Source organism: Haemorhous mexicanus, chromosome 3, assembly GCF_027477595.1.
Source record: "Haemorhous mexicanus isolate bHaeMex1 chromosome 3, bHaeMex1.pri, whole genome shotgun sequence".
NCBI lineage: Eukaryota > Metazoa > Chordata > Aves > Passeriformes > Fringillidae > Haemorhous > Haemorhous mexicanus.
Genome location: NC_082343.1, coordinates 115,612,483 through 115,639,584, shown reverse-complemented (window position 1 = coordinate 115,639,584; position 27,102 = coordinate 115,612,483). Strand labels below are relative to the sequence as shown.

At 42.9% G+C, this 27,102-nt stretch overlaps 1 protein-coding gene across 1 annotated transcript; it reads right to left on the bottom strand.

Moving 5' to 3' along the window:
* Window positions 1-498: 498 nt before the first annotated feature.
* Window positions 499-25,462, bottom strand: RP1L1 (RP1 like 1). The gene is made up of 4 exons (XM_059843326.1): window positions 24,824-25,462; window positions 9,460-9,628; window positions 6,165-7,472; window positions 499-5,303 (listed from the first exon to the last, which is right to left on the bottom strand). Exons 1-4 carry the CDS (start codon window positions 25,460-25,462, stop codon window positions 499-501), a joined length of 6,921 nt encoding a protein of 2,306 aa, XP_059699309.1.
* Window positions 25,463-27,102: the final 1,640 nt, after the last annotated feature.

Here is a 27,102-nt window from a genome sequence, read left to right as displayed (position 1 = left end):
GGGTAGGGAGGAAGATGAATGTACATCAATGTACATCTCTGTGGGCTCTGACCAGACTTTGGCAATGAATCCTGATTTTGTCATGTTTCTGTGGATTGGCAATCTCTCCAGGAAAATGGTGAGCAGCAGGTGAAAGGCATCCCAAAGTCACACAGAGACAATGCCCAGCAGAGCCACAGATCACTCCAGCAGCAAACAGCACGGCTTAAAGGGTGGGAGCTAGAAGGTATCCCAAACAAAACAGCCTTCCCTTTCCCCAAACCACTTATCTACTGAGACCACAGGATATTAATGAGCTACTAGCCCTCTAGAAATGAGGGCAGGTAATTGCAACATTACTCACAGGATTCAAGATCGAGTTTACCACATTTAGCTCAGAAGAAAAGCCGATTACAAGGGCTCAACTCACCGGAGATACTGAAATATGTAATGAAAATATACTTTTAAAAAAGAAAGAAAGGAAGAAAGAAAGAAAAAGTCAGTTTTTAGTCAGCAGTTCTAGAAGTCCAGGTCATCCTGGTCAATTTCATCAGAGTTTTCTTTCTTTTTAGTAGCCTGAACTTCCTCAGTGTTTTCAGTCTCCTTTGGATCTGCACCTTCAGCATCTGGCTGCTCCTCATCTCCCACAGGATCAGAACCTGAAGATTCTTTGTCCTCTTCTTCTTCCTCACTGTCAGGATACATCTGAGAGGGTTTGGAGCTCTCGTCACTTCGAACCTCTCCATTTGGGTGGTCTCTAGTGGGGTTTTCATCACCTTTGCATTCCTCTTCAACAACTTCCTCTTCAGCTATTCCTTCCTCCTCGACCACTCCTTCCTCTTCATCTACTCTTTCCTCTTCATCATCAGACCCCTTCTGGGATTGCTGTGAGAAGTTTCCAACAGAAGAATAACAAGAAAAGGCTGTGGATTTTTTCAGAGTCTCTAACCTTTTGTTGGTTCTCTTGCCTTTGGTCTTTGTGGCCTTCTCAGGAACTTTGTTGTTGCCTTGGTCTTCGTGTTTTTTGTGTGCATTGTCGGGGTCGTCACCGGGGGGTTCCTCATCAGGATTCTCACCTCTTTCACTGCTTTTCTCCTCAGCCTCATCTCCTGACTCTGGTTTTGCATCTTCTTCTGCCTCAGCTTCATCTTGCTCAGCTTCTTCATTTTCTTCCACAGCATCTCCTTCAGGATTGTTGTCAGTTCCAGAGCCCTCAGCATCTCCTCTGCATTCTGATGTCTCTGCCTCATCATCAGCCACAACTTCCTCATCCTCCAGCTCCTCTGTTTCGTCAGCTTCATTTTCACCTTCATCTTCACCTTCTGACTTTTCTTCAGCTTCTTGCTCTTCATTTTGAGCTCCTTCTTCTTCCTGTTCTTCTTCTTCCTCTTTTTCTTCCTCCTCCTCTTCCTCCTTTGTTTCTTCCTCCTCTTTTTCTCCCTCTTCTTCCTCTTTTGCTTCTTCTTGCTCTTCTTTTTGGCTTTCTTCCTCTTCCACTTCCTGCTCCTCTTTTGTTTGACCCTCATCTTCCTTTGCTTCCTCAACTTCCTTTGCTCCTTCTTCCTCTTCCTCCTTCCCTTCCACCTCTTTTGTTTCTTCTTCCTCTTCTTGCTCTTCTTCCTCTTCTGCTTCCTCCTCTTTCACATCTTCCTCCTCTTTTGCTTCTTCCTCCATTCCTTCCTCCTCTTCCTCTTCTTTTGCTTCTTCCTCTTCCTCCTTTACTTCTTCCTCCTCCTCTTTGGCTTCTTCCTCTTCCTCCTTTCCTTCCTCCTCCTCTTCTTTTGCTTCTTCCTCCTCCTCCTCCCCTTCTTCTTCCTCCTTCCCTTCCTCCTCCTCTTTGGCTTCTTCCTCTTCCTCCTTTCCTTCTTCCTCCTCTTCTTTTGCTTCTTCCTCTTCCTCTTTTGCTTCTTCTTCCTCCTCTTCTTTTGCTTCCTCCTCCTCTCTGGCTTCTTCCTCTTCCTCCTTTGCTTCTTCCTCCTCTTCTTTGGCTTCTTCCTCCTCCCCTTTCCCTTCCTCCTCCTCCTCTTTAGCTTCTTCCTCTCCCTCTTTGGCTTCTTCCTCTTCTTTCATTTCTTCTTCCTCCTCCTTCCCTTCTTCTTCCTCTTCTTTTGCTTCGTCCTTCTCCTTTTCCTCTTTTGCTTCTTCCCCATCCTTTTTGGCTTCTTCATCTTCTTCCTTTCCTTCCTCCTCCTCTTTTGTTTCTTCCTCTTCTTCCTTCCCTTCTTCCTCCTCCTCTTCAGCTTCTTCCTCTTCCTCCTTTCCTTCCTCCTCCTCCTCTTTTGCATCTTCCTCTTCCTCTTTTGCTTCTTCCTCCTCTTTAGTTTCTTCCTCTTCTTCCTTCACTTCTTCCTCTTCCTCTTCCTCTTCTGCTTCCTCCTCTTCCTCCTTTTCTTCTTCCTCCTCCTCTTTTGCTTCTTCCTCCTCTTTGGCTTCCTCCTCTTCTTCTTTTGCTTCCTCCTCCTCCTCTTTGGTTTCTTCTTCCTCCTCCTCTTTGGTTTCTTCCTCCTCTTTGGTTTCTTCCTCTTTCCCTTCTTCTTCTTCCTTTCCTTCTTTGTCTTCCTCCTTCCCTTCCTCCTCCTTTGTTTCTTCCTCCTCATTCACACCCTCTACTTCTGCTTCCTTCTCTTCCTCCTCATTTAGTTCCTCTTCCTCCTTACTTTCCTCTGCTTCTTCTCCTTTTACTTCCTCATCTTCTTCTTTAGTTTCACCCTCCTCCTCTTTTGTTTCCTCCTCCTCTTCAGCCTTGGCCATTTCTTCTTCCTCTTTCTCTTCCTCCCCCTCTTTTTCTTCCTCTTCTTCTTCTCCTTCTTTTGTTTCTTCCCCTCCTTCTTCTTCTTCTTCTTCTTTGGTTTCTTCAGTTTTGGCCTCATCCTCCATCTCAGTGTTTTGACTTTCTGCTACTTCAGGTTCTTCTCCATCTCCATTCAATGTTGCACCATCATCTTCATTTAATTCTGGCTCTTTTCCTTCTTCTTCCTCTGCTTCTGTTTCACCTGCCTGAGGTTGCTCCTCATCCTTCTCATTTTCTGCCCCTTCTTCCACAGAACCATTGGGAAGTGTTTTGGTATCCTGGGCTGTTTCTGCAACGATGGCTTCCTCATTGCCATCTTTCTTCAGCCTCAGGATTTTCTGCAAATCAAAGGCTTTCATGACTGGGGCATTGGTGGCCACAACAGGGGCTCTGGCAGGCCTGGAAGCCATTTTTTTCCTCACACAGGAGTCACATGGACAGTATTCCTCCTCACTGGATTGTTTGCTAATGCTGTCCTCCAAAGCTGCACTGAGGTTAAAGTCATTATCTGCATCGAATGATAACTCTGATGTCTCCTCCAACCTCATCTGGGCACCATTCTTGTCCCCAAAGAGGGACTTTTTATGCATAGTTTGCAGTCTCCATCTCCTCTGCTCGGTTTGGAGTTTGGACTCGTGTGTGGGTGGCCCCTCTGGAGGTCTCGGCATCCTCCTTCCAGCCCTGCTTTTGATCTTCCTCAACTCCTTCTCTATGCTCTTTTGTATCCTTTTACTCACTTCCTCCTTCAGCTCCAGTATCATTGCATCCATCTGCTGGTTGTCCTGCAGGTTCCACCTGACTTTAAACTCGTTCATGGCATTGACATAGTGAGCCATGAACTCCTTCTCAATTTTCTTGAGTAGTCTCAGGACCCAGGTTGGGTCTGGATCCACGGAGTTTTGCTGGACAAGGGATTTGCCCACACTGGTGGATGTATCGACTGTGGGCTCAGGGTCATTTGGAGACTCTTCTTGGGGCTGCTCTTGCAACTCCTCTTTCAGCTCCGTCCCAACATCAGCATCACCAACATTGGCATCACCAGTGGTCTCTGGCTGGTCAGCTTCTTCTTCAGGGTTTTCTTGTGGGACTTCATCATTCACAGCTTCAACTTCTTCTTGTTCTCCAGTTTCAGCTAATTTGCTTTCTTCTTCATTTTCATTTTCTCCCCCTTCGTTCTGACCATGCTCACAGTTACTGCCCTGATCCTCCTTATTCTCTTCGTCCTCCTGGATTACAGACTCCTCTCTAGCAGACTCTGCCTTTTCCTCACCTTTTGCATCTGAGCAGGCTGTGGAAGGGCGGGATGGCTGCTCTTCCTCTTTACTTTGCTCCTCGACCTCAGTCAGTTCTGTGCCAGTCTCTGCATTTTCCATTTGCTCGGCTGATTTGCATTCCATGGTTTTCTGAGCCGCCAACGTGGCACCAGCTGTGCACTCTTCTCCTGAGCCACCAGAGCAACTGCAAACATCAACCCCAGAGGAGGACATGGGAGTGAAGGCGTGGTCCATGGATTTTGGGGCTTTAGACCCAGACACTGGCTTTGCCACCTTGCTTGCCTCTTGGCCTGAGCTTGGGCCGCTCCTTTCAGCTGTGCATCCAAACCACAGGGCTTGAAAAATATTCAGCAGCTCCCTGTACCTTGACTTATTCAAATGTTTTGAGTTTTCTGATGGATCCTCTGACTCTTCATCAAGGAGCTGGAGGCTGGCAAGACAAGTAATCAAAATGTTGGCGGAGTTACTCAGTTTCCTCCCCATTGTGGGGGACACTTCGGGCAAACTGTTTGATCGGTCAAATTTGGTCTCGTGCTTTGAACAGAGCAAGGCCTTCATGATCTGGACAGACGTTTGGACAGAGGTTGGGAGGTCTCTCTTATTGTTGTTTTGGCTGGATGTAACTGACTTGTTGCATTCTGCCTGCTCAGCTTCAGCAGCTTCAGGTGCAACCTCAGAGATTTCTTCCTGGTTCACGCATTCTTCTGCCTCTTCAACAACAGCTGTGTCTTCTGCTTTCTCTTCTTCCACTTCATCCTTTGCTTCATCCTTTGCTTCATCCTTTTCAGCCTCCTCCGCCTCCTCATTCTTTTCCTCAGCTTTTTCCTCCTCTGGGGCTTCCTCGGCATTTGTACAGTGTGATACCTCAGTGGTCGACTCTGCATGTTCCTCTTCTCCATCATCCTCCATTTCATACTTCATAAGCAATGTTTCCGAAGGGATTTTCCTGAGCCACTCTTGCACAACTTCTTCTGGAGATGCATTTGGTAGAGCTGATGGCATTAAATCACCTCCTTCCTCCTGAACACCTGCATCTTTTACCTCTTCCTCTGTTTTTTTGTTGCAAGAATCATCAATCTCTTTATTATTCTGACCATTTCCTTCGGTTGCAGCAGATTTAGAGCCGTAGGAAGTTGCTTTGGAGGAATCCACAATTTCTTTCTGCTCTCTTCCTGCGGTCATCACAGACTCGGTGCCGATGCTGCTGATGGAGGAATTCTTCAACATGGTTAAACGCATATTTTTTCTCTTTGGCTTCCCTTTTGGTGGGGCAGGGCATTGCAGACTGCACACTGACATAGTCTCTGACACCGATGCCCGGCTGGAGTTTGACACTTTCACACGAAGATTTTTTGTGTTCGTCTGTCTTGATTTTGAAGACAGAGACATGTTTGATTGTGAACACCTATCATCAGTTTCCTGGGATATCTGGGTCAACAAGCATTTATCTTTTATTTCTGACTTTGAAGAGACTCTTGAGGAGCTACTTGCAGGTTTTCCATTCCTAATCCCATCCACAACTTTTGAACATACACTCCCACTCATGCTTCCCTGTTTTGAAGAAGAGGGTTCAGAACTAATCTTGGCATGGCCCTTTCCAGATTTTCCATTAGGACTAGAAACACTTGAGCAGAGGGATGATGGCTTGCTGTTTTCTTCTTTATGACTTCTCTTCTTTGAGCTTTTTGAACATTCACTGTAGCCATTGGCAGTACTTTTTGAGCTCTCTTCCTCAGCAGGACCTGCAGTTGCCTCTGGTTCACTGGTAGATGAAATGTTTGAGTGAAGAGATCCTGACTTATGAGACAAGGTGTCTCCAGCAGATTTTTTCTTGATTTCACATGAGCTTTTGGAGTAAATTGATGCCCTGCTGCCCGATCTTGCATCATCTGCATATAGGGAATTCTTTTTATTCGGAGTGGATTCAAGTGAAGACACAGATATTTCAGACTGTGCATCCAAATGAACGTGGCTGCGTTTGCTCTTTTTGGACCCTCTGGAAGAGCAAGAGACACTGCATGGAATGTTCTCATCACTGCCACTTTTCTTGCTGTTCCTGTCGCTAGCCTTGGAACGGTGGGTTCCTTGTGTAGAGCATCGTTCCCCTTCACTGCTCTCACCCTTGACTGATTGGCTTGGCTTTGTTTTTGCTGACACTGAGCTGACTTCATTGACTTCACTTTCTTCCTCCTCTGCTTCCACCTCTTCAGCCTCTTTCTTGGGGCAGGACTCACTGGAGAAAGAGGACACCACTGGGTTGTCATCAGAGGTGTCACCCTGCTCAGCCTTTTCTTTTGGTGTGGTGCAGTTACTGGACTTGCTGTGCACGCTGTTGGCAGGGGTGGAGCACTGGCTGTTGTCTCCCTGGTTTGCCTTCTGAAGGCTTGAGGAGGACATGCTCCTGCCCACGCTGCTCACTTCCTCACACACGTTCTTCTTGCTCTGCCTGGACTGCAGGGATGACCTGGACATGACACTCCCAACTCTGCTGCTTTCAACCTCTTCTGGGTCATCCTTCAAGCACTTCACAGAGGAAGCTTCAAAACAATTTGCATCCTCATTTTGTGAAATGATTTTGGTGATCTCCTGGTCTTCAGGGCTATCTTGAGTATCCAGGTTGTTTTCACAGCTTGAATGTGACATCAAGCCCAAGGATGAAGGCCTCTGGCTGTTTCCTGTGCTTGTCCGAGTGTATTCCTGCTGTTCTTCTCCATTGGAAGCACCGGTGGATAAATCACTTCGGCACACACACTTTTTAACAGATCTATACGCCACCCTGTTCTTTATAGTCTCTGAGTAGGATGAAGACTCTTGCACAATGTGCTCAGAGAATTCCTCACTGGATGTGGTGTGGATGCTATCCACAGATGTCATTTTTTTGTGGACTACTCTCCTCCGGGAAGATGTGCTGGAGCATGACGACCGCGTGTGCCAGGTGCTTCGCACTCCGGGCTCTTCCCTCTGGGACATGTGCATGGGGTTCTTCCAAATGTCATAGTCCTGGTGTTTCTTTCCACAGCTGTGACAGTGGGCCTCGTCATATTCTGATTCCTCAAGTTTGGACATGTAGGAATCGATATCACAGGGATATAAGGAATCATCTGCCTCCGAGCTGGCTTCTGGGTTCATTTTCTGTAGGGGATCTGCTCCGCTGTCCTCCTCCACTCCTGACTCTTCACAAGGCAGCTGGTTCATCAGGTTGGACTTTTTGATCTGGGTGGACCACTGCAAAGTCTCGTCATTGAGCAAGCGGAAGCGAACCTTCATCTCCACGGACAAGCTCCCATCCTTGTTCACATGGACCCTCTTCTCAATGTCATCGTTGACCAAGGACTGGACCAGGTCCCCAGCTTTTGGGTGAGAACAGCCATTGGAGAAGGGGCCCCCATTGTCTGGAGAGGCTGCGAGGCCATTGGGGTATGACTTTTCTGATGACAAGGAAAATCTCATTGACCTGTTGCTGGATGCTGACCGTGGATGGATAACGCTTTTTTTGGCTTTCAGTCCGAAGTTCACTGGAGTGAAGAAAAGAAAGATGGAGAAAGATGTTAACTCACATAAAGATGACAGAAAATATGCAAGTCAAACCCTCAAACTAGTGAATCCTGATGTTATTCTATTAAAGCCAAGCCTATGCCAATTTATATAATTTGAAAATTTCTCTTTAACTAAGTCATGTCCATTAATCATATAATAGTTAAGGTTGGAGAGGATCTCTGGAGATAATTTAGTCCAACTTCTTTGTTAAATGTTAAGTTTTCAATTAATAATCTGTAAAAAAATATTTTACACCTTAACTTTGTTTTAAAAAATAAATTGAAGCACAGTTTGTTTTAGTAAGTGCATGTCAGGAAGTAAAATTAGGAAAAATAAAAAAATATATATGGAGCAAATTAGTCTCTGAGTTTGGGGCATTTTTTCATGTTGCAAATATTCCTTTATTTAACTGTGAAAGTTTTCATTCTTCTTATTTAACCAGAGAAAAATACGTGGAGAAGTGACCCTCTTTCTTAGCTGGTCACACATTTATTGTGTGACATTCACTTCTCCACTCATATTCCAGGAAATGTGTGGCCATGACAACCGGAGCAACACTCAGTCCCTGCAGGGATGTGCCACTAAGAGTAATTATAATTCTTTTTAAAACATAAAGAACAATTAGAAAAGGAATTGTAATCTGGTGATAATTACAAAGAGAAATGGTGGGAGTTGTAGAAGAAATCAGTGAGAAGAAGGGAATTTAGGAATTGCAATTGGAAGAACATCTTTATGGCCCGTGCAGTGATCTGCATAGGTTTGTTTAGGTCCCTTAATTTCAAGGAGAATATGTTGCTATCAGGCTGTTTTGCAAGACATTAATCTGTCTTATTTCAAATATGTGTTTGTCCAAAATTTCCTTGTACATTTATCCAGACAATCCTGTGCCCCCATGGGCATATGGATATGCAGCTGATTGGAGGGCATTTTAGGAAGGAAGTGCTGAACAGGAGCACATCCAAATTACATTAAATAGCTCTTCCCTGGCCATCCTAATGATTGAACTGATGGATTTGCTCAGTCTCTTGATGGGCAAAGCTCCAGTTTATTCCCATGTTTCCCTCCAATTTTTTGTGTCTTGGACAGTGAGCACAGGATGCCTCTGTCCTTGAGTTTCTACAACTTGTTGGCAACACACAAATGAATCTTTCCAAGCTCCAGGTATTGAAAATGGAGAGAAACAAACACACCTCCAGGGCACACCTAATTTCATCCTACAATAAATCCTTAATACAGGTGAGATTAATTGCCCTTTGGAATTGGGAAGTTTTTTTTCCCAGGCTACTGAGGTTGGCTGGTTTAATTACCTGTAACCTTAGATAACTCATGATGGGGTGCCAAAAAAATATAATCCTGATTAATCCATAACATACTTCTTCCTGAATATAATCTTTCCGTAAAAACACACTTTGTTTCCAAAAGGCCAGCTGTAACCTGCAGGAGAAACTGAGTCTCCTGCTGGCAGAACCTGGGCATCCTCTGGTCCTGGTGCAGGAAAATGCAGGAGGGAAGGTATGATAGGATAGACAACGATGGGATAGAAGATTCGTGGGAAATCTTCAGAGTCTGGGTGGACAGACACAGGAAAGGAGGGAGTTCTGGAAGGAAAAGGAGACCCAGAGATATGAAAGAGGAAGGGAAGTCAGCCAGACATGGGGAGCATGTAAAAGAAAGACTAGGGGGCGTAGGGAGGAAATCCTAGAAGGAAACTAGAGAAAAAGAAGGGGAGGATGGAAAGGCCTGGGAGGCAGGGAGAGGGAAGTGCATTTTCCACATGAAATCTGCACGTTGGGGCTGCACAATAGGGACCTGCAGTCCCCAGGCTGTGGGACGCGGCCCTGGGTACGGCTGCGCGACACGGCCCCGAGGTTTTCTTACTTTCATTGTTCTCGTTGACATTGTTGCCATTGTTGGAGCGGGGAGGCAGGTTGGGCAGCTTCTCCACCGAGTGTTTCCTCAAATTCTCCATGGACACAGGTTTGAAGGGCTCCCGGCCGACGCACACCAGCACGTTGGGGCAGTGGAGCAGGGCCTGCATGCTGTCGATCTGCAAAGGGAGCAGCAAGGGGAGCACCATGAGCCCAGACACAAGAATTTGGTTCTTTGACCTGCAATCAACTGACAGTGAGTTGTCACCTAAATAAAAGAGTGTTTGGATAATGGTCTCAAGCATGCGATGTTGTTTTTGGGGGCTTTCCTGTGCAGGCCAAGAGTTGGACTTGATGGCCCTTGTAGGTCCTTTTCAGCTTAGGATATTCTGTGATTCAATGAAAATAAATGTGGTTCTGGAGAACTTTGGGGTCTACCAAGCCTGTTGGAGAATTCCTCCATTGAAACAGAAGCTCTGCTATGTTTTGATCAGATTTCCTAAGATAGGGAAAGCCTGGGAGAGATTGCCTAATGGAGGATACATCCATTTATTATGTATTATACTAGATTTCACATATTTTGGAAAAATTTGGGCATACTTCATGTAGTAGTGAGGAAAAGGGTGAAACTGGAGGTGTTCCAGTTTGTTTTACAAAGAATTATAAACTTTAAATTCTTCTAATTCCTGTACGGGGCAGCTTTTATTACCTGAAAAATGCTACATTTCATTTTGTCCCTTAATTAATCCATTTCAGGAAAAGGGACAAGAATTGAGACTTCCCTTAATATTCCCTCAAATACTGCTTCAGTTATAACCCCAAGTATTGCCTCAGAGCTGGACAATGGGGGACATTGTCACCAGCCTGGGAAGTGCCTGTGAAGGAATCTTTGTTACTCCATGACAACTCAGGTTTGCACCCTTGCTCCCCACCACACAACCTGTTCCTGGATCACACACCAAGTCCTTCATGAGTCACTTCTCATGGAACTGTATAATCCTAGAAAAGTTTGAGTTGGAAAGGACTTTTGAAATGCCATCCAGTCCAAGCCCCTACAACGAGCAGGGACATCTTTAGCTGAATGAAGTTTCTCAGATCCCCATCCAGCTTTTACCCAAATACATTTGTCTCTTTTAAAGAGCAGGAATAAGTCCTGTGGGAAGCACTGGACACATCCTGGACCCATCTTCCATCTTGTTTCTGCAGCCTCTCATTTGGAAGAAGGAAGTTGAGCTCTCAGGTAAAATACTTGATGTCTTTCAAAAGAAGGAGAAGTCTCTCTTGCTGTCTGAGAGTGTCACAGACACATTTTATGAAAAATCCTTTCCTTAGGATTTTTTCTCCTGAGAAGCCAAGAGGCCTCAGAAACAAAAAGTAAAAAATAATTATCTGCTGCTGCAGAATGCAACAGGTGGATCTTTGATTGGTCCATGTTGGTTGTTTCTAATTAATGGCCAATCACAGTCCAGCTGTCTCGGACTGTCTGAGAATTAAGAGCATTTGTTATCATTCCATTCTTTTTCCTTTCCTTTGCAAGCCTTCTGATGAAACCCTTCTATTCGTTTAGTATAGTTATAATATAATATATATCATAAAATAATAAATCAAGCCTTCTGAAACATGGAGTCAGATCCTCGTCTCTTCTCTCGTCCTGGGACCCCTGTGAACACCACCACATGAGAGGACTTTAGAGTGGCCAATTCCTGGCAGCTTTTTGCATCTCCACAGCATGGGATGCCCCTTCCTCCTCAGCCTGCTACTTCAGGAGAACATCTCTAGAGCATAGGGAAGACTTCAACAAGAGGTGACCACACCATGGGTTACCAAACCAGCACTGGTGTCGGGCTTATCAAGATGCACCCTGACCTCACCCTGTCATTTAATCATCATCCCCTTAATGAGAACCAAGATAAGGAACCTCAGAGGGGCAGCGATGACAGTTCTGCAGTTGCCACATGTGCCTGAAAAAACAGTGTTTAAAGGAAAGTCCTTGGCCTCTAAATATTGTTACAGCCAAGGAATGAAGAACCAGGGCCCCTTCAGAGCCCAAGCCCTCCGTTTGTGAAATGCTCCTGGGGTTTTCCAAGATGTCCCATCAGGACTGTGGGAGGCACAAAGGGATTGGTGTTGGATCTGGTGCAAATGAATGTGTGGAGGGTGGAAGAGCAAGACAGAGATAAATGGAAGAACATCCTGGATCCAGTTAATCACTTCTGAAAACATTTCTTACAGTAAAACATACGGCAACAACTTTTTAGTGGGAATACAATAAAAAACCCTTTGTCTTCCCATTAATTTTTATTTTCAGCTTGTGTTTTAACAATGCTTGTGTTTTAGGCCCATCCAGTTTGCTATGAAACCTAAACTAAGAGAGCTTTTCTCACTGAAACTTTCATTAAATTCTGCAAAGCAACGAAACTGCCAAATTCATATGATGGGTATCGTGGCACAGAAAAATAGCTTACAAATCTCAGTTTGCCTCTGTTCACTCCACTTCTGGTCTATCTATTACTAAAAAAAAAAATCTTTATATAGTCTTAATGAAATAGCATTCTAGCTCACTTTAGAAGTTTTTAGAAAGCCTAGAATTTAATAAATCAAATATTTTGAGTATATTTTTGCCATCTGTTAATGGAAATTCTGTTAATTTCTTTCTTTAATAATTTAAAGGAAATTCTGGTAATTTCCTTCTTTACTTTTCTGTTCTCTTTCCCCCTGATCTTATACAAGTAGGAAAAAAGAGTGAGGATAAAAAAGAAAAAAGAGAAAAGGAAAAAGAAGGAGAGGAAAAAAAGAAAAATAGACTGAAAACATGTTCTGTCCCTAAAGTAAAAGAATCTGTCTTTCAAGCCCCACTAAGTTTATGAACTGTTCTATTTATAAAGGACATTTTTTTCAGTGAAAGCTATTTTTGCCCACATTTTCTCACGTGGTTCCATGTCTGGGTGTAGATATTTCAATCACACTCATCACTGCTGTGCTGTGTGTGCAGAAAATAGGTGGTGGCAATGACAGAGAGTCAGGGATCCACGGAGCTCAGCCAGCTGAGTTAGGGCATTTTTACATTCTTTTATATGGAATACACTTGTGTTATGTCACTTCAAATACTCTGTATTTGTAGTATGGGGTGTTTCTGACATCAGCAGCCCTTTAGCTGTGTTTGTGTCTATAATGTAAATTTTCTTCCTAATGTCTTGCAAGACTAATCTCTTCGAATTAATAATTCCAGAGATTCATCTTTGTCATGCTTCATTGCTAAAAGCATTTTGGTAGTTTGAAATACAACTGAATGTTTTCTGAGGGTTAAATAAACCCCATTTCTCACATTGATTTAATGCAGCATCCACTGTTTCAGGGCAGTGCAGGGCTGGGATAACAGTTCATTCCATCTGCTCCATACAGAGCCTTCCCACGCTGCTGCAGGAATCCCATCCTCTCAACACACTGCCTGGGATTTCCAGAGAACATCTGTTTTCAGAGCCATCAATATGACATCTTTTACTAGTGCTGAATTACCACCAAACAGCACATCCCCTCTGGTGTGTTTAACAACTTGCAGCTCACTCGGTGTGTCCTGGGTGAGGCCCATGCAATTCTATGATTTTAAAGCAATAGTAAAACCTCAGATTCTTCTGGTGAGCAGATTCCCCACTTCCCTCAGGCTGCTGCAGCAAGCTTCCTGAGCAGCCATGCTAGAATATTCAGAGAAAACAGTATTAAATCCCACCACAATTTAGCTAAAATACACCCAAAGGCAATGGATTGTGAATCCTTAAAATCTGGTGATCACCTGAAGGAGATGGAATGGGGAAGAGAATGCCCTGCTCTAACATTTCTCCATTAATTCATCACACAGGATTGTAACTTATCATCTACAATCAAGGCTTCTTGGTGGAGGGCAGCCAATATCTTTGGGAGAGAGGTAATTTCACCCGATCTAGGTCAGCATTGCCCCTTGGACATGCCTGATTCTCACTGATGACATAGTCAATCATCTCAGAGGTCTAAATGTAGATTCACAGAAAAATGTGAGATGTTCTAGAGTATCCAATATGTGCTTGAGGATGGCTGACAGGATAAAAGATAAATATGAGACCGGGAAGTTCAGCAGAAAACATCAACATTCATAAAGTTAGAAAATGAGGTATCTTCATTTAGAAGCCGAGTCCCAAAATATGGGAACTTCAGGAATATTTTTAATCCATAAGTGAACAATTAGGAATGAAATGAAGAGAAATAATGGTTTATGATAAAGGTGTTTGATGGGTTAGCAAAGAGTTCCTTTGGGTCACTCAGGATCCATTCAAGCCTTTTTGGAGCTCCCTCAGTGTAACTCAGTCACAGTTAAGGCTGTGGATTCTCAGAGACAAAAATCCACCAAAATTAATGGGATCAATCTCTAGCAGTTGACACACCAGTTGGGCTGGAATAAACTCCCATAAAAGTTTTGTTGTGTAATATCTGAAAATTAAATCAAGTTTCTCAATCTGACTGTAAAACCTGAACCAAGTCCCACTGTAATAGGTGGAGAGAAACTTGGTCACCTCCACAGAGTCTGGATCAGGATCCAAGAGGATTATGGATGCTGTGAGTGAAGGTCTGGACAAGAGCCCAGGCTGGACGAGTCTTAGAGCAGCCTGGTCTAGTGGAAGGTGTCCCTGCCCATGGCAGGGGGTAGGAACAAGATGATCTTCAAGGTCCCTCAAACCATCCAATGGTTTATGATTCATTATCCCCCACCAGAGGAACTCCCTGCCCCGGTGGGACATGGCATTTATGGATTGGTTCAAAAAACCTTGATGTTCTTCCCAATAAAAATGATTTACAGACATTTAGCTCCACTGGGAAGGTCATCACAAGTGGAGTGTAAATGAAAACACATCCTCTCTTCTGAAATACCCCTTTTTTTTTGCAGCCTGGCTGCTATCCATCAAGGATGGATTGTCTCCATGGATTTTGGTGCAAAGGACCCACCAACTGCTGTGATCTCAGCAAGGACCTCTAGGTGCTACTGCAACACAATTAATGATAAAATGACATCAATACCTACACAGAAGCAAGGCAAACATAACACCTCTAAAATACAGAAGCAGCTGGTTGTTGTGGAGAACATGCCACCCTCTGGCTCTTCCCAGGGAAAGAAGAGCCACTCAGCCTTGCTCACCTCAGAAGCTGAACACAGTTATCAGTTTCTGATGAAGGCAGAGTGAAGGAGACACCCCTGCTCTGCCTCTGCTGGCTGCCAGCCAGCCAAAGACATCTGAGACAGACAGAATGTGGAAATAATGCAAGACATGGTTCAGAGGACAAATCTATAAACTAATCCACCTTCCAAAGGGGTGCAAAGGTGCTTGGGAGCAACAGGAAAAGCTGGAAACAGAGGAACAGGCTTATGGGCTGAGTCCATGCCCTGTGCTGTCTCACTGCCTCCTTTCCTAGAGCTCTTCCATCTGCTCCATTTTGTCTTCCATTCCCATTTACACCTCCTTGGGGTGTGAACAGCCCCGTTGTTTTGTGGATATGCCACATCTAATCTGGAGGCATCCAGGCTCTGAACTGATGTATCGTGGTTTAACAATTATGAATTTTGCATTTTATTCATGCAAAGAGCCCATGTGCCCTTCCCTTCCCCAAACTTTGCACCAGAGGAATTAGAGAGTGGTTCTTCTGGGGAGTGGCTGGGTAATCTGTGGTCAGAAGGTGAATCATGGGGTGTTGCCACTCCATGCCCACATAAAAGTTAGTAAAGCAGTGGAAGAAAAGGAGGAGGAAGAGATCAGGAAGTGCATGATTTGTTCTCCCTTTCTCTAACTTTAGCAGGGGTCAGAAGGCTCTTCCCTGTCATCAGGAGGAACACAGAACAAGAGACAGTCCTGAACTTGGAGCAAGGAAATACTGCATGGAAATGCATCTAATCCTCTGGAAATGGTGGCATCCAAATTGTTGGTCAAGAAGGGAGCACACAGCATCCCTTGCATCTCCCAGATCAAAACTCTGGTTTCTTAATTAAATATCAGCTCCCCAGATCCACACAGAATCATGGAATGGCTTGGGTGGGAAGGCACCTTCCACCATCCATGTTTGCTTCAAGCCCCATCCCACCTGGTCTTGGTCACCTCCAAGGATCCAGGGGCAGCCACATCTTCTCTGGGTAACCTGTGCCAGGGCCTCCCCACCCTCACAGGGAGCAATTCCTTCCCAATATCCCATCTATCCCTGCCCTCTGTCAGTCTGAAGCTATTCCCTGTGTCCTGTCACTCCATGTCCTTGTCCAAAGTCTCTTTCCAGCTTTCTTGCAGACTCCCTTCAGGTACTGGAAGGTTCATCCCAAAACCTTCTTTTACCAAAGAAAGATGCATAAATCAGGACAGATTCCAGTGTCCAAGGCTCTTGTAATTACAAACTGCCACCTTTATTTGATGCTTATTTAATGAGGATATGGGTAAGTCCAGTGCTCCATGTGCTGAAATGCATCAATGTGAGATAATTTGCCATTTCAACATTTCTCCAAACATCAGCATCTTCTAGATTTTTACAGACATGACCTGCTCAGGTTTCAGGTTTGCCTACAGTATAAAGATGAATGAAAAAATGAGAGTTTTGGAAGGTCATGAAACACTCAATGAGCCAAGTAAAACATGTGAAAGAGAGAGGAATAATGCAATAATTCTCTGCTCTGCTTTCTCAGTCAAGCACAGGCAAAGATCATGTGTAGCTATTGCTCTGCTGGCAGCTTTTCCTGGAGTACTCATGGATGCTTTTTCTCTGTGTGTGACACTTTGCACATATATCAAATAAACATTCTGGGTTTTGCCCTGAAAATACTTTGGATGAGCAACTCTTTCATCATTCCAAGAGAAATAGTGCAATCAGAAAATCAGTGGCTGTTGGAAATCACTTGGGTAGCAGCAGAAGAGAAACACCTCATGGGAAAAGGGAAAAGGGGAAGGGAAGAGGATTGATGAGGAAATTAAAGGCATGGAGAAAGCATGTTTTTAAGAAAAAGGTGAAGAGGATATAAATGGGAAGAAAAATGATTTCTAGCCTGGTTCAGTTTGGAAGTTTTGATTGTGTGAGGAGTGCCACCAGTCCTGCCCCTGTCCACATTGCCCTGGCCTTATATGCAAGTTTTGATGGCCTTTTCTGTCCCCACCCACCCTGTCAGCTCAAAATTAGGTCTGACAGTGTTCAAGCTGTGAAGCAGCCTGAGAAAGAGCAAACTGCTGTTAAAGGTGCAAATCTCAGCTGAGAAGAGAGGACAGCCTCTCTAGAAAAGTTTCACTGCTGATGTTTCACCTTCTGACTGAAATCAGAGTCCCCCACCTGCCCCTTTGGCATTGGGTTCATTAAATCTGGTCCATCCAACATCAGCCTTTGAAAGTGATGAGTCAGAGTAACATCCACTCCACCCCAAGAGCCTGCCCTGATCCTCTCCTGGGGCAGGATTAGCTTAAAAATTGACGTGCCTTGAAAAATGTGAAACATTTGGTTCTTGTGCTCAGCCTTGGGGTGGCTGAGTCAGTGGGAAGGTTCCAGTTTGGGAGTTAAAGCTTTTCCCCATGACCAGAAGTTGTCAAAACTCCCTCCTTGCATATGGATAATATTTACATCATGGATGAGCAGGTATTCCAGTTGGAAATTGTGGGAGAAGGAGGGAAGGACAACATAGTTGTGCTCCAATTATCTCTAGGAGCGGGGATTGAAGATATTAACCCTTCTGGATCAAGCTCACAGATCCATAGGGAATTGATCCATGGTCTTGCCATCATGGATCTCTCTCAGCACAAACACTGTGGGTAAAATCTGTGGGCTCCAGAAGCTCTGGGCATAAAGAAAGACACATTCAGCTGAAAATTTTGGTTTATTTGAGTATTTTTGTTTTTGTTATTGAGTCCAGGTTTCACTCTCATTTTGCAAAGTCCATGGTATGAATGGGAAAAATGGGAAGATTTTTACTTCTACTTCCAGACCTTGCAAAGAGTTGCAGCAGAATCCTTTGAATTTCATGTTCAAGGCCCAAAAGAAAGAAGAAAATTGATGCAAATGTTAAAATCCTATCTTTTCCTCTCCTTTAACTGGCTAAAGACTCCCAAGTCTGCATTTGTAAAACCTAATTTCCCTATGAAAAAACCCCACAGTTTTTCCTGTGAAAATTCTTTGAAGAAACAGTGATTTCTACTGAAAGTACTTACAGAAAATTCACAGTTTTTCCAGGAGAGGGTGGAATTCTGCTATTTTTTGTACTCTCAGCAAAGGAATAAATAGAGAGATCATGCTGACAAATCTTATCTCTCCTGAAGTCCACTTTTATTTAGTGCTCCTTTTCTGGACTATGAAGAGAGCCATCAACAGGAAAAGCTTCACATTTCTCATAAAATATTTTGTAGCACGACTTTTTCTGAACAACCCTGCTTTTTCCCAGCAATTTACCTGTTACTGACATAGAGCTGTTTTTCTTGGCTCGGTACATTTTTTTAATAAATAAAACCCCTATACAGGATTTTTATATCAAGTTTAAATTATTGTTATGCACTTTTGTGCCCTTAGTTGCATTGACCAATCTGCCTTTTATAAGTCTGGGGTATTTTGTTTCTTCTTTAAGTGTCTGTAATCTTTCCAGAGTTCCAAGCTTCTATATGTTGGTAACTATAGAAGTAATTTTCTTCTAAGTACTTTCTAAAATTTGTTTACGATGGAAAAAAACATAAATGTGACAAAAATGTACCTATAAAAAATTCAATTCCTTTTTTTCCCCAAAACACTTGCATTTAAAAACAAAATCATTTGTTCTGGGGAAAACCCAGAAATGCCAAAAATAGTTGTAGGAGGTACCCATAGCATGGCAGAAACTTTTGTTTGTGTAATTGAAGTCCATAAGGACAAGTTAAATGAGTGGTAGAATTTCCTAAATTGCTATTAGGAAAAATTAGGGAATATTAGTGGTCATACCACCAAGGCTGCCAGGGCTCCAAGTGCATTTGGACAACACTCTCAAGCACAAGGTGGGATTTTTGGGATGTCCTGTGCAGGGCCAGGAGTTGGGCTGCATGATCCTTGGGAGCCCCATCCAGCTCAGGATGTTCCATGATTCCATGAGTTATTGCATATACTCAATAATATTATTTGAAATGTATTTGCCCTGGATTAAATTCAAAAGGATTAGAAAGCAATTACACTTTGCTCCATTATTACTGAAAGAACAAAACCTCCTCAGGCTAGAGGAATCATCTGCATTTGGTGTGCGGTAGATAAGAAAGTATCAGATTTGCTGCATGTTAGATAAGAAAGTGGCTAAACACGGGGTCCCTTTAACTCTAACTTGTAAGGCACCTGGCCAGATGATCTCAGGGCATCTCAAAGGTTCACAGAACACACCTGGATATGAATCTTCTTGTGGATGAGGTTCATGGAAAGTTTTGCTGAGGTTTACAGATCGCTTGTGTAAATCTCGTTGGAGTCATTGTGGTTTTGGCATGGAATCAGAGAATATCGAACCTGAAACCTGTGGTTTGTTTTTAGACCATGAGTCACACACGTGGTGGGTGGAAAAGTGGCACAGCTCACTTGATAACAACAGTTTGCTCCAGATCAGGGGCTGGAATTCACTGCAATCCTTCATACCTGAGCACAGAAACCGAGTGTCACAGTGAATACGTCAACGTGCAACCAGAAAATTAATGATCCTACTGAGGCAAATTATCACCTCTCTTCTCCCACTGTTTATATACACACCGCATTTTAAACCAGCTTATTTGTCTCCATGTATCCCGTTTTCCTCCTGCACTTCCATCAGCATCTTGATGACACTTGTCATTAAGACAGATGATCTTGGTAGAAAGCCACATGAGTGGCCGAGAGGATGCCTGCAGGCAGCCTACAGATGTCCCAGGAATGGCTCTATGGATGTGTAAATCTGAGTCAGGAAATATGTCAGACAAGCCTGTTTCCTGGCCTTGCACCCCTAGGTTGCTGTAAATACAGTCATTATCAAGAACTACTCAGCAATAATAGTTAGGCCACCAGCTTGGCTAGTAACATCTAAAAATAAAAGTTCTTTCTTTACTGCTGAATTAAATCAGTTCTGGATCCAGGGCACTGGAACAGAGTTGCCTCTACCACGCTTTTTAGAGTGGTCTTTAGAGCATTTAAAGCCTGGATCAACTGGCACTCCCCCAAGCAATTCCTGGGCAGATCTGGGAGTTAACACATGCCAGGGAGCTTTTCTAGGAAGTGGCTTGAACCTGGCCACGCCTGTGGGAATTAGACCCTATTTTGTGTGCAGCAAAGTGTGATTATCCACAGATGGTACCATTTGGTGCCATAGTTTGTGCTCTGGTACATTCCTGGTTGCTGGAATAGCTGTGAGGGCTCATTGTGCTGCTTTGGGCTGAAGGGTCTTATCCGACAGGTTGCTGGAGACTGGGAAGATACATCAGGGAAGGACTCATTTCATTTGGGCCATTCTGTCTTTCTCCAAGACTGGGACGTGGTCAAAGATGTCTTGATTTGCCCCAGAATGGTTTATCTTCCCTAAGTGCAGCCCATACCAAATTCCACCAAAACACAAAAGAAAACTGAGTGTTCTTACCCCAAGGAGTTTCTAATAACTAATTCTTTACAGTCCCCTGTTTGTGGTGCCTGAGGAAGCATTCCTTAACTTGTGATTGCTCTCCTGATTAACCCGCATGGCAATTCTCTGATCCCTCAAGGAAACTCAGTGGCACGCAGTGCTCCTTCTGCAACGTTCTCACTTGCAGAATCTGAGGCTAAATGAAGTCTTTCTGGTCGTCCACTCGACCTTTCCACTCAACAAAACCGGATCAGATTCACTCATTAAATGTAACAACTTACGGTCAGCCTTGAGTGCTCCCAAACAAAAAAAACATCTCAGCCTTGGCCTCACTCCAACAAACATAAAACTGGCCACATCCCCTCGAAAACTCTTCTGAGGGCTGATAAATCCCATTGGAGCTGCTCTTGGTAATTGCCACCAGCAGCCATAAACTATGTAGAGTATTTGCCATCTCACAGTGTGGTTTCAAACACCATGTGAGGAGGAACGTTGCATTTTAAGGAAGACATTGGTTTGGTTTTTGTATTCAGGACAGCCAGTAAAAGGAAGGCCTAGTGATTCAGGAATCAGGACATCTGTGCCTGGACACAGTCATGGTGCTGGGTTCCTGTGACTTAACAAAGTCTTAATGACTGTTCAGCTGGTGGGCCCTGGATAATTGCCATTTGTAAGGGAAATCCTCTGTCGCTGCCTCATTATCCTACACGTCATTTCTTACAGCCTGGGAGGATTTCTGCCCTTTCTGTGATCCCTGTCTCTTTGCCCCCAGAGACATCCTTCCCTCTCCAGAGGCGGGTGGTGGGGATCTGAAGAGAGGTGCATTCCTGTGGTTTAGATCATGAGGAAGAAAACCCACTATGTGGTGTAAAAACTTCCCAGAATGGAGTCAAAAGGTCATTTGATGGAGAAGATAACCTACAATTATTCTTTTTAGTGAGATATCTGCACACCTGGTTCTTTTTTTAGTACAGAACTGATGATCTCAGTAAAAACTAGGAAATATGTGATTTCCAACCATCTCATCAGCTAATGGATGTAAAGTCCCATACTTGTGTTTGCCAATATCTAAATTTCTGTAGTACTTTGCAACTAGTATATGAAAACTTAGGCCTAGCTTAATTTACTAGTCTCAGTCTTCCTTTGTTCAATAATTAATAAAGAGGGTCCAGAAGACAAAATGTCCCCCCAATCCCAAATGCCTCATAAGACAATCAGATTTAGATGAATTAATGAATTGTCTCTATTTTAGTGGGAAAATGTGCACAGTTTCACTGGACAGTTGATTGCGTGTCAATGTTAACCTAAATAACAAATTTCTCTGTTTGGGCAGGTAATCCAATTATTTCCAGTTAATCACCCGGAAAACACCAAAGAGTGGCTTGACCTGAAAAAAAACTTTATGAGTTACACTTCTTTTCTTGCTGAAAATTTAACTGATTTTGCTTACCTAAAACTGAATTTAATTTTTCATCAGTCCCACAGCCATCAAATTTTTAGGCAAGAAAAATCTTGGTTAATTTGGAAAAATGGGCTATTTGCCCTGATGAAATTGAGCATTCAAAGACTTCACACCTACTTTCTTCAGTGGGACTAGGATTTCCTAGTAGGAAATCTGCTTGAGGTTTAGGAATTCAAAATACTGGTTTCCTCTCACTCAAGCCTTCAGGAGTTAGAATGAAAATACAAATATGCAAATACCAATAGAACCAAACTGGATGTACTTCTGTGGGAATCAGGGCTTTAAAATTCTCAGATTCTATGATTTAACTTCGAGTTTGATTGAATTAAACTTAGAGGTGCACTGGAAAAATTGGTGGACTAACAAAAGAAGAAATCCCTTTTCTCTGCTTTCTCAAATCAATACTCCATGAAAGGAACACAAAACAAGCCTGTTCCATGTGTGTCTAAGTTTATACCCACATAAACATTTGTAATTTCAAAGTGTTCCTAAATTTACTCTACAAAATGGTAAGAATATTAAAATGGAGCAGATCAAAACAGAGCCACTGGACAGAGGTGATTTAACTCATTTTAGGATTTAAGTTTAGATCTGGAATTACAGTAGCAGAAGAAACAAAAGGAGATTGAAGAGCAAACACTCTGAGGTCTATGAACATCTCTTCCACTGATGGAAAATTGATTAACAGGTAGGACAAGAAATTTTTCCCTTTTTTTGTGTTTGGTTTTCAAGAATTCAAGGAAAAGTTGGCTGAAAAAGAGACATTGTCAACCTGCTATTAAATGCTGTGAATTTTGTTATTCTGAGCCAGTCAAATATGAAGTCAATCCATTAGTAGTCCAGATGCATTGTTTAGGAATTATTATGCTAATCTGTCAAAATATGGGAATAAATATCAAAAGTTACTGTTCCACTCAATCCCAGCCCTCTTTCCCAGAAAGATCTCTGTGCTAAGTCATGGGGGAAAAAAATTACATAGACAATTGGGAAAAATGAAGTTTACACAATTATTTAAAGAGAATTTGATTTCTTCTTCAAAGAGAATAATGCAAGAAAAAAGCAAATACCCAAGAAATATGAAACATCCAGATACCTTTGAATGATCATGGAAGAATGGAAGCTTCTTTCCATTGTCTTTAAAGAAAATGCAAATTTAAGTATAAAGACAAGATATGCAGCTAAAATTAAATGCAGCACCAGTGGAAGGAGGTTATTTCTGGAAAGATCAAAACTGTGAGTTGAATTCACAATTTTCACTCCTCAATGAAACAATTATATCTGGTGAAAACTCAGACACAACCAATTGTGTATCAGAAACAGAGGCCTTGAAGCTGAGATGTGACAAAAAAAAAAAAAAAAACTTAGAAGAAGAACAGAGAATCCATGTGAAAGTAAAAAGATTGGAAAATCCAAGACAGAGTGAATTTTTTGTGGTTTAAATGCTTTGCACCCAAGCCTAGAGTAACAGGAAGCCCTAATGGAAATGGATGTTAAATGAACAGTAGTGAACAGTTTGAAAGCTGGAGCTAAATTGCTAAAATTAATAATAGCCAAAAAACTAACTACAAAAGATTCCCAGGAAAGGTATTAATAATCACTTATCTCCTAATTATGTGGAAGATGATGATGTTGCTGAAGTTGGACCCTTTGTCACCTATCACTGTGATATTCTGCACAGGAATTAAAGGGGTGAAAATAGAATTATTAAGGTATAAAAATCAACTCCTTATTGACAAAGCAGTAATGAAAATGTTCATATTAAAAAAATAGAATGTGAAGGGACTGCGAAGAGATTAAGTGATGGTGTTTGACCCACACCCACATTTCTGCTGATGGAAAACGTGAGAAGGTTGGAAAAGACCTCCAAGATCATTGAGTTGAAGATATTATGTTTAGAGAGTGCATATTTAACACATATCCCACCTAAAATATTGGTGTTTATAATAACTAGAAGGAAAATTGTGGAGAATTAATTTGGGAATTACAAGGGGAACATTAAGACTGTACTAAGAAGTAGAAAGCAAAACATTTCTTCAGAGAAATCAGTGAAAATTCTCAAAAAGTGAAAAAGAGGAAGTTGCTATCAGTTCACAAGATTATTATGTTCATTTGGACTGAGCTGGAGTCCAGGTCTTGAAAACTGGAGAAATCAGTGGCAAAATAAGCTAGTTTTCCCTAGATTATAAAATTTCTTGGCAGCAGGATTTGGTTTGGTTGGAAGATCTTTCCAGACTGGTGAGAATAGCAGAAAGCTCTGTGGTGAGACACAGGGCTTCCACCAGGAAGGATGGCTTAAATTATCCCCTCCCTCTCTCCTTCCTTCTGCACATTCCTCTCCCTGTGCCAAGTAAAAATGAATTTATTGCAAAATATTCCTGCATTTTTTTCCCTCCTGGATAATGGGCCATTTGAACCCAGGTCATTTCAGCCACCTGGCTCAGAAAGTGACACCACAAGTGGTTGTGTTTTTACCACTGAGGAGCTGGCACTCAGCCCTGTAAAGGTGGGAAAAGTGGCAAAGGATCTGGGAATCTCCATGCACTGCAGGGACAGGGACAAGTCAGGATAACTCATGAGATCCCTCCCAAAAAATGGAGATAAAGGTTAGTTAGATAAAAAGAGATGGAGAAGAAGTCAAGAGAATCTCAGATTTGTCTAGAAATTCCTTTGGGAACAGAAGAATGAAGGGATTGCCATGCCTTGAATTTATTATAAGAATTTCTCCCACAGCAGATTCACTAATTCATCAATAGAGAAGTGTCTCTTGATCCCACTCAAACATTAATTTTTTATGCATTAGTTGGTTATCTTATCATCTCTCATGGTTGTGTTCTGCCCAGTTTTGAACTGAAACTGCCACACCATCTCATCTTATTTTATCTTTTCATTATTGGTTATCTTATCTTGTCTCTTTTGAGGATCCCACATCATGAGCAGGATCCTGTTCTGTGGGGAGCTGTGCAAGCACGAGGTGCTACCTAAGGGCCACCCTATTCTGTTGAATTCCCAGTGGTCAGGTATGGAAAAGTTGAGCCTGGGTGGAGACATGCCTCCCAAAAAAAGGTGAGAAACACTCTAAGTAGAAGTGGTTTTATATCAGACTGCAAATCATTAAACCTCCTATTAACCCCAAACAATATTTGGCATGAAGTTCTTGAGTGGCTGAACAAGATTCTTCTACATCAAACTATTGTGTAATTAATGGGCAAGTGATTAAAGTGACAAAGCCCGAAGGATTAAGGTAAGGTGGATCAACTTTTGGACCCATGAGCTAAAGGATTTACATCAGAAGGAACGTGATGACTCCTGTTTGAGCAATTGACCAGCACCAGAGATGTTTACCTTCTTCCCATCAATAGTGTAGAGCTTCTTCACCGGGAACTGCAGGATCTCCGTGATCTCATCCAGGAGCGTCTTGAAACTCCGGGCATTTCTGCGGTTCAGGATGATGGAGCGCCGAAATCCACTATCCCCATTCTTAACCAGAGTGATTTTCTTGGGTATTCTGGGGCCATGGTGAGTGAAAGGTGTGGAATAATCTTCCAACTTGCCCTCCTGAGCCGCTCTCCTCATGGTGCTGGAGGGGCGGCTGTTCCGTGGCGGGGCCGGCCTGTGTCCCCCAGAGGTGATGCTGATGGGCTTCACGTACTTCTTGTCGGAGCACAGGTAGCACCCTCCATCCTCCAGCTGGTCCAGCTCACTGATGCAGTGTATTCCTCGTGGGGTGGTGATGGTCCGGACCCCGAAGGGCAGCGGGACCCGATGGGAGAGGTCGTCCATGAGCGCGTTGAAGCTCTTGAAGCTCCGCTGGTTGATGGCCATCTTGACTCCTGCAAACTGAGGGTCTCCACTCTTGAAGAAGGTTATTTTTTTGGCTGGAGGGACTTTGGTGAAGGTGCTGGTCCGAGCCACGGAGGGGAGGGGTGGCTCATAGTTGTAGGAGCTGGTGGTTGACAGGTAGTCAGCAGGCACCTGAGTCATCCCTCTTGCTTAAAGGTAACTACAAAGAGAAGGAAAAACAGAGCGGGGTTTGTTTGAGTTAGGAAGGATCAGGGCCTGATTGCTGTGGGACCAAGGTTTGTGCTCCTCACAACACCTCCATCGTGAGCAGATTGTACCAAGGACTCTTAGGAATTCAAGGATCAGGCAGGTACAGGGAAGCACAGCAGGGAGAGCATCCATAACCCTGCTCCTCACAGTCAAACCCTCCTGGTCCTGCAGATTCCAGTGGGAATCCAGTCAGTGTTAGTCACCCCTGAGGCACAAAAAGCATGAGTCAGACCCCAAGCAAAAGCCACAAAAAGTGCATTGTTGTCCTTTGGAGTTTTGTGTCTTCCTTGCTTATATTTTTGAGGTTTTCTCTGAAATTATCAGAGCCAGTGATTACTTTGAATTTATTTTTATAAGCACAGCACTGAGATTCTCATGTAACCCTTTAACCCTGTGGACTGAAGCATAACAAAAACCAAAACAAAGCTGAATTTCTTCATGTTGTGATTATAGTTTGTAGCACACAATCAGTCCTGAGCTCACTGAGGGGCAGAGCAGTCTGGTTTTAGAACAGGCCATGCCATAACATGCTGAGTTCTGGCAGATATGCAAACAAATAACAAATAGCACAAGACACCAAATAGAACTACAAAACTTGCTTCTGCTAAAGGGTGGGAAAACTGGAGATTGGTTGGGATCATCTGCCCAATTTTTAAAAGATAAATGGAGTTTGGTGTTTCAGTCTGGTGGTTGCATGCCACATTTTGAACACAAGTGGTTTTAATGTCACTGTCCTGGTGAAGACAAGGCTCCTTACTACTTGCCCTTATTAAATTCATTGCCATGGAAGCCAGTTGCTAAAAAAGCCGTACCTCACATGAATTGAAATTATTATGCCCAAAAAAGAAGACAACTTGATTTTGACATAGGAAAAAAAAAAAAAACCCAAACACTATTTTTACAACTGGTAAAATATTGACTGCAGAGATCACAATACATTTATTTCAAGAAACAAGCAGTGACTCCCCAGTTCACTGTGAGTTAATTGCTCAGACTTCAATGGAGACTCTAAAAATGGCACTTAGATATGTCATCTTCAGGTCATTTATTTGTTCACAGATACGAAATAATTTGAATTGTTAGGAATTAGTAGAATTGTAACTTGCAGAGGGGGTTCTGGCCACAAACCCCTACATAAAATTTATTTTCCAAATTCTGTTTTTAGCTGGTATCAGTTTTCTATGGTAACTTTCAAAAAATATCTTACAAGAAAGGAAAATTTTTTAGTACTCACAAATTAATTAGAAAACAGTAAATGTATTTATAATTGAATGGTTCATTCAGTTTGCTCCTGGGTACGTCTCTTGCAGCAGCTGAATGAAGTTCTAGTTTAAATAATTGTGATAGTCCCAATTTATCCTTTGGAGAATCAATTTGGTGCCCACTGCCATTAATGGAATTTTGTCATTGTTGGAGCATTCAAAAAGCTGTCAATGTTGAATTTTTCTGCATTTTAGAACAAAACCATTATATTTCTGCCTCAGTGCCCTCAAGTAAAATATTTGTGCACCTTGTACTGCGGCAAATACTACAATAAATGGAAGTTTGAGCTCAGCAAGGTGAGAAAAGAC